The 8,309-nt window shown below is 32.1% G+C and overlaps 1 protein-coding gene across 1 annotated transcript; it reads right to left on the bottom strand.

The window, feature by feature from the left end:
• Positions 1-1,151: 1,151 nt before the first annotated feature.
• LOC112505900 (36.4 kDa proline-rich protein-like) lies at positions 1,152-2,082 on the bottom strand. The gene is made up of 2 exons (XM_025109941.1): positions 1,453-2,082; positions 1,152-1,171 (listed from the first exon to the last, which is right to left on the bottom strand). The coding sequence occupies exon 1, from the start codon at positions 2,080-2,082 to the stop codon at positions 1,474-1,476; it is 609 nt and encodes a 202-aa protein (XP_024965709.1). The 3' UTR covers positions 1,152-1,171; positions 1,453-1,473.
• Between the last annotated feature and the right edge of the window lie 6,227 nt (positions 2,083-8,309).

Raw genomic sequence — 8,309 nt, 5'->3', positions numbered from 1 at the left:
CTTTCCATCGATTTCAACGGTTTACTAGGCAAGATGGATAACAACATTTGAGGGTGAAATGAGATCAATATCAGTGTCTAAAGTCTTGGTTTAATGGCCCACTGTCATTTGAACCAATGTAACAAGCATAGGAATTGATTTTTTATAATGGAATATAAAACCTTCTGGCACTGATTAATGAGGAGATGAACAATAGGTTTATGACAGGATACAGATTCAGGGTAAACATTAAAATAAAATGACAATTAAATTACCTCAAGCTCCATGCCTCCATGTACGCTTTAATTGAAGAAGAACCTTTGAAGGCATCCATGAGAAATCATCTTCTATATTGATGAGAAGAAACTACAATACCCAAAAGGGGAAAACAAGAAACACTATATATATACATATATATATATATATACACACACACACACACACACTTCATATTTAGATTTTTAAGTTTGACAGAACAAACTTTTAAATTGGTCGTTTTGGAAATCAAAAAGTAACTGAATCGAGATCTGAAGAGCATATTTTAATGATCAGTTTAATCATTGATCGAGACATGACCATTTGAACTGTACTTAATATACATAAATAAACCAGATCGACACTTTTTTAGTCCAAATATTCATTCAGAATGTTTGCTTTCGAATCTTTTTCCTTAATATGGTGGTCCTTTTAGAGTTCTATAAGCATGTGAAATGAGTGTGACATGTAAACGTTACATAGGTACACGACGTACTGTGGATATTTGCATACCTTTGCATGTTTTTTTCTTCTCTAACGTACTGACTTAACATATATACATGCAACTTCAAAGGGTCATTTTGTTTCTCCAAAATCAAGTGGAATGTTGTTTTTTTCTAAATAATGTCATATCAAACGCTGTGTATATATATTTATTACGAGTACGATCAAGAAAACGATTAACAAAATTAAGCAGAAAAGATCCTCGATTTATAGAATGATGTGAATAATTCCTACATAAACAATTAAACACACCATGAAGCAATAATTATCTTTAGAAGATTGCTTTTCAACATATTAAAGAGAAATTTTCCATAAACAACTCCAGTTTAACAAGAGATTGATCGGAATAGACATTCTCTCATGGAGATATATATATATATATATATATATATATATATATATGTATATCATCGATGGCTCCCTCAGCTTAGCCCTGCAAAATTCATGCATGCATGTGTAAGCACTTGAAAATTAAGGAAGATGAAGTAGTATTATGCGTAACATTTCTGCTTATTTGAGTTGTACAATATTGTTGCACAAATGATGCTTAACGATACAATCCACAAATTCACAAGAATGTTTTCAGAAAAGGGAGCATAAAGAATGTGCATGAGTACACACACAAAAATAGGAGCTTTTACTTATAAAAGTGTAGATATTCAAGAATTAGGGTTAGGGTTTTAGTTTGTGAAAATACGATAAATAGAACATTACCTGAGTAGGGACCTTCATAATTTAGATAGAGCAAGTATAGCCAGGAGGTGGGGACTTGCCACAAGTAGCAAGCAGCTCAAGAGCAATTGGCAGATAAATATTGAGGTTCAACAGATTGACCTTTAGGGTTGTGCACAAGCAAACTGCAGCTTCTACCTCTGCTAACCCGGCTAGAACCGAGCAGCATTTGTTCTCGGCAGGGTCACCCAATCCAATGTGGATTAATCCTCCTAGAAGGTCCACACAAGCTCCAAGTTTTATGGTGTCAATCGGGCATGTCGCTGGTGGGGTGCCTGGGGCTGAGGCAATTGGAGGGAAGGCAACCGGAGGGATGGCAATTGTGGGGGAGGCGACAGGCGGTGTAGCAAGTGATGGGGAGGCAACAGGTGGGGTGACTATTGGTGGGGAGGCAACCGGTGGGGTTCCGACTGATGGTGTGGGGACTGCCGGGGTGACGATCGGTGGGGAGGCCACCGGTGGTTTGACAACCTGTGCGAAGGAGAGTGGTAGGTAGGTGACGGGTGGTTCAGAGTTGTCACAACTTCCACAATCAAGACGATGAGCTGCGGACGAAACCAAGAAGACTGAAACAAAAAAGAGGGCAGAAAGTTTCTTAGAGGAGGACTCCATTATATTTTGTGATGGATGGATCTCGACTCTCGAGTGAAGTGATGCATGTTCAAGCATAAGGGGTTACATATATATATATATATAGGAAGAGTGCATGGAGTTTAATTTTTTATAATTATAATTAATTGGATTGAAATAGATAGGGTCGTAAATGCATGTATATTTAGGAAAAGAACAAGAAGTTGAAATATAGATGAGCAACAGAAGAGATAGGACACATGAACGTGTTTCGTCCATGTTGTTTGTAAGTCGACACCCAAATAATTCTTTCACTGTACATCTAATAAGTTTGAATTTTCTCTATGTAAATTCGTTAATTACCTGTGCAAAATAGATTGTAGTTTTGTAATTAAATAACACATATATTCATCATTCTTCATATCTATCGTTAAGTATTCTTTTAGAAAAAGCAAATTGGGTTGGATCAAAAAAAACATTTTCAACTCTGAATATAGAACTTTTAGGACAATTAATACTGTTTGTAAATTTGTAATTATTTGTTATACAAATTGAAACAACAATAATATGATGGCTTAATTCTAGTGTTAGTATCTACTATGAGGTATAATGCGACGATAAGGTCAAATCTTAAGTAATAAGAGGCATGCACGGTGAGGTCACTGATCAAACAACATTTTTCAAAACATGACTTATGATGTCAAAATCTATCCATATCTCTCTCTCTCTCTTTCTATATATATATATATGATCATGTGAGAGTCAGAGATATATATACATATATATATATATATGAGAACAGGGATAAGGCATATATTCATTGATGCAAATACATTGAATGAACATCAATAAGTATATGCATCAATGTATATATACTTGCATACGATATTTTTATAGTGTATATATGTATCGATGAACATACACATTCTTAATCTAACTCTTATTTTTAACTTATATATATATATATATATATATATATATATATATATAAGAACCTCAAAAAAATAAAAAATCATGAGAATATTATTTCACCTTGTAAACAAATTCATATAAAACTTATAATGATATTTAACATTGTGAAATAAAAAGTATACATAAAAAATTTAATTGTGAAACAAAAAATATGTGTAAAAAAAGTTTTACATTATGAAACAAATATATATGAAATAACACTTTAAATCCTAATATTAAATGGAGAAAAAAATCATATAAAATAATAAATTGAGATTCTTATCGATAGCTTTAACATTTAGGTGGATCTAGAGGATTTGCCTTGGGTCAAATCCTATGGAAATCGCTAAAAAGGTTGAAAACCCCGTAAAACCGTATTTTAAAGTATTATTTCATATGTTTTTTTATATAATGTTAAAATTTAAGGTATTATTTTACAAATATTTATTTCATTAACATATTTATTTTAAACTTATTTTGTTTTGTTTCACTATGTAAACCAAAAAAATCACATGCATTTTCTATTATAATACGCATATGTGAGACAATTTTTAAACCTTAAATAATCATAGTTTTTTTATGATAAAATAATGTAAAAACAATGATCAATATATATATATATATATATATATATAACAATAAATCAATATATATATATATATAAGGTTGGGTTCATGTGAGATCAGTCTGTTTTCGTGAGACCCGTGAGACCATAATTTTACACTTGAAACTTTACAGCAAAATGTTGTGAAAGTAAAAGATTTTCGAACCTTCACAACAAAAATATCGTGAAGGTTACCTTCACAGTGTTTCACTGTGAAGTTTCACGTGTAAAAAGGTGATCTCATAGGTCTCATGAAAACAGACTGGTCTTACATAATCACAAATCTCTCTCTATGTATATATATAACTCCGTCTATAGAATTTGTTAGATCGTCAACCCTTACTTTAAATATATTATAACTACATTAATTAGAACACATTTTATGGGTTGCAGAAACCCATTTTTATAATAACTAAAGTTATATATTTCATTCAACGTTTGTTAAGCAATAATAATGTTAATAGAAGTAGCTGAACCAAAACCACAAATCTACTACATGTGAATATCAGTATTTTAGTTTGACCTCTCACAAAGTCAACTATTGTGTCTCATTCTTATTTTTAATTGATATAGTTGAAGATACACTTGTAGAAATGCTTTAAAGTTGAGTAAAACTATATAGTACTTGTATTGTAGGTGAAAATGCTTGATTAAGCTAGCTTATCCGGGTAAGCGTTTACCAAGTAACATTACCTCACCGGATGAATATAGTWAGGACCAAGAATCTTACCCGGTAAGAATGAGACAAGGACCAAGAGTCTTATCCGGTAAGTGAGGGTGACGACTCTTACCACGGTAAGCGCTTACCGGGTGACTTGTTGTATACTATGTCGTTTTGGTGAACTAAAATCTTACGCGGTAAGTACATAATAGTGTTAAATTTTATCGGTAAGCTATTACCGGGTAAGTGTTTGATAAACGGCCCCTAAATCTGTTTCCTTCCTGCACTTTAACCATTCTCTCTTTCCTTTTGAAATTTCTGAGGACTCTGCTTTCAGGAAATTAAAGGAAATAATAATAATTTCTTGATTTAAAGTCAACAATAATACAAGTAACAAGTTAAATCATCTACAGAGCCATAAACCCAATTAATGTACTTAACACTGTTCCAAATAAGTTCAAAAACATCAAGAATGTAGGGAATTTGGGTTTTGTGGCTAAGATCACTTGGATGATCTTTTGGATCGTGTATCGGTAGCACTTTTCAAATACTATTTTTCAACCCTTTATGCCTTAGGTTTCACAAAATCTATATTGGGATAATCCAAATTGGCACTCATGTCTCAAGGCACAAAACTCGAGTATATATAGATTAGATTAACCAGTTTATATATTTATAAGAGAGATCGATGGTTACGAGGTGGTTAAACAATTAATAGCTAGTTGGATAACACTTGTAACTACGTGTGGATAAGATTGGCACAGACTAGAAGCTGACTTAGAAGCTCTAAGTTAGAACTCTTCTCAATCAAAAGCTTATCATGTAAACTTAGATATTTTTGAATCCATACTTAGTTTCCAAATCACTAAGTTTCTAACCTTCTGAATTTTATTCAGAATGTCTTGAAACTTAGGATTCTTTAAGTAATCTTTTTCATAAAAGCAGGACTACTGCTACGGGTGCAGCCTCTATGACCCCATAAGAGGGCATAATCTATTGACCTTTGCCTTATGGCAATCTAAAGTGATAGAACAATATTTATGAGTTTGCACTCTCTACTATACACCTTCTAACTTACATTATGTTTGTCTAGCTGGTCCCTAATAAAATCATAATCATACCAAAAATGTTTGATGACACTAAAATCACTACTTGATGAAGGTTAGATCGGTCATTATTCTTTCATTAATAACTAGAGATCGTGTGGTTCACTTTCATTGTGAGCTAGCCATGCGAGCTCCTCATCAACTTGCGTTTTGGCTCACGCTCATCTCACTTGGACAAATTAAGAAAGGTTGTTCGTCAAGTGTTCTACGTACAAAACTCATTTTGTTTCATTTTGAACAACTTTTAATGACTCTCCTTGCTTAGGTTTGGTTCTATCATGCTTGTACATATTATGGCACATATAAACCAACATTCACTTCTTTTGTCCATGAATTTCACTGCATAATTTTTGCTTCCACCTTTTGTTTTTCTAATTTAATTAATTTCCTTTCTCTTCCCTACTATAATTTATTTCTAAACCGAAAGTTGGGATGTTACATTTAGTCAAGGGCAGATCCAGCCTTTAAGCATTGGGGAGAAAGGCTCCAGTAAAAACCAAAAACTTTTGTTAACTAGTTTAAATTTTGTATTTTCACTCTCGTCTTACATGATTTTCTCCAGTCTCATATGGTCATATGCTAGCTTCCCTCCCCCAAGTCCCATCCAACGTGCCCCCACTCCTTTAATTTTCTGTTGTCGTTAGGCTTGACACCACATTAGTTAGGAGTTGTGAAATGCGATTTAAACAATAATTATCTAAATTATGTCTCTAAATTAAATAGAAACAAAAAAAAATCTTACTTAAATTACGTATGAAATTTAAATTATTAAATAATTATTTAAATTTTGTTGGTAATTTAAATAATTTTTAGATATTTTTATTTCTTATAAATTCATCGATAGATCACCGAGAGACCTTTTAAAATCCATTGATTATTTTAATTGTTTTTTATAAATTTAAAAAATACAGACACATACGGATATGTATATTTATATACACATATATCTAGTTTATACGTGTAGATATGTTGTACATACATCCACTATATATATATATATATGTAGTATGTATATATATTGAGTACATACATACAAATACATGCTACATACATGTAGATAAATATTATTTGAAGGAACCATATATTTCTTAGCAAAATGGTTTAGTTTTTCTTAAGTAGGGTGGAAAATCGCATTCAACCATAACGTCCACTTAAGTGTTGAGGATTAAAGACCAAATTCTAGTCCATAGATCGGTATTTTTCCTTTCACAAGTTTGTCTTATCGAAAATAAGAAGTTTTATTTGGATCATATAGAAAAACACCCTTTTACATGTACCTCATGAATACAAATACAATCGACCCCATATATTAAAATACAATTGGTATTTACTTTTATTTTCTTGTACTTTTCCGTTCTATGTTAACCTTCATGTAATATGGCATAAGGTTGTTGACATAAAACAAACTAATATATCAATTATCAATATCTACTAAAAGAAAGACCATGAAATGAGTTGTATCTAGGAACATGTTATGACCAAAATTGATCTTAATTATTCTAAAAGTTTTATCAAAACAATCGGGGCCAAGGATGGAAGATCTGAAGATGTTGCTGTGCTAAAACGACTAAGTCTGGAAGAAGAACAGAGACCCTATGGACTCTGGTTGGTATATGCTTTGGATGACTATCTTCAGAATCTTGAAGGATGGCGCTGATCCCATTTTCGATAATGATTATTTCCTTGTTTATAGGATTTAGTTACCTTATTTATAGGATTCAGTTATCATGTAAATATCGCCTATATAAGAAGTGATACAGGCATAGAATAGAAGTGAGATGAATAATCAACACTTTGTAACACACATATTCAAACACATCACATGAGAGTCGATTAGGGTTTTTGAGAGATTGTATTTTTCATTCAATAAAGAAAACGGCGGCCAATTTCTATTCATCTTCTTCTACAAATCTCTTTTTAAATTCCTTTACATTACTCTACTATCATATCTGGGTTTAACAAAACACATCATTACTATCTCAGTGAATATGATTAATTGATTCAACATTAATCTGCATGATCATCACATTATGAAAATGTGTCCCTTTGTCCTAGATGTCCATATTAGATATGAAACATGGTTATTGTCATCCTTGTGAAGTACAATATCTAGTTTCTAATCCATCAATTGACTAAATAAATCATGATTCACATACGAACTATCTAAGCATACATGTCTTCTTTCAATCTCATTCCATCAAAAAGGGTCCAGAGACATCACCCATGTCTTACAAGAGGGAAAAATCATATATTTGATAATGCAAGTTTCAGCTCATAGTATCATCACACACTCAAGGTTTACTCTACCACTTAATTACTATGTAACATCAAAGTGTTGACTTATCTATACTGGAATTCAAGATCATCAAGTCAAAAGACATCAATATACTATGACCACATAAGAAACACTTATGACACTTGTATAACATTTCACCTAATGTTTCCATAATAGGTATGTTAATACACAAGCTCGCCAACTTGTACTCATGTGTGAACTCCATATGAACTTGAAAGAACTTAAAGATTGCTTCTAAATTTACCAAGAATGGAAGTCTGAAGAGAAGACTTCATAATTTTGTATCGCAAGATTTCATATATCTGAGTTGAAGAGTGCGTACAAGCCAAAGTCTAAGTCTATAAGACTTATCTTCATATCTCTGGATTAGAAGACTTCAGAGTTCGAGTATCAAGCTTCTCAGGTGCACAATTACTAATTCTGAAGAGTTAATCTTCAGAGTTATTCAAGAGGAGACCCGAAAAGCTACCAAGTATCAAATTTGAAGACGAAGTCTGAAGAACTTGAATTCAGAGTTATTCTAACTCTGAATGAAAGGATGATGTTGATCCTATAAAGACTATTAGCGATAGAGATTTTCTTTCCATGATTATAGAATCTAGTTTCATTATTTAATTGTTTTATTAATTCTTTATATAGATAGGTATATTG

The sequence above is a fragment of the Cynara cardunculus genome (assembly GCF_001531365.2).
Source record: "Cynara cardunculus var. scolymus isolate 2C chromosome LG 2, CcrdV1, whole genome shotgun sequence".
Classification (NCBI taxonomy): domain Eukaryota; kingdom Viridiplantae; phylum Streptophyta; class Magnoliopsida; order Asterales; family Asteraceae; genus Cynara; species Cynara cardunculus.
The sequence above is the reverse complement of the archived record's forward strand: the minus strand, read 5'-3'. Positions and strand labels throughout refer to the sequence as shown.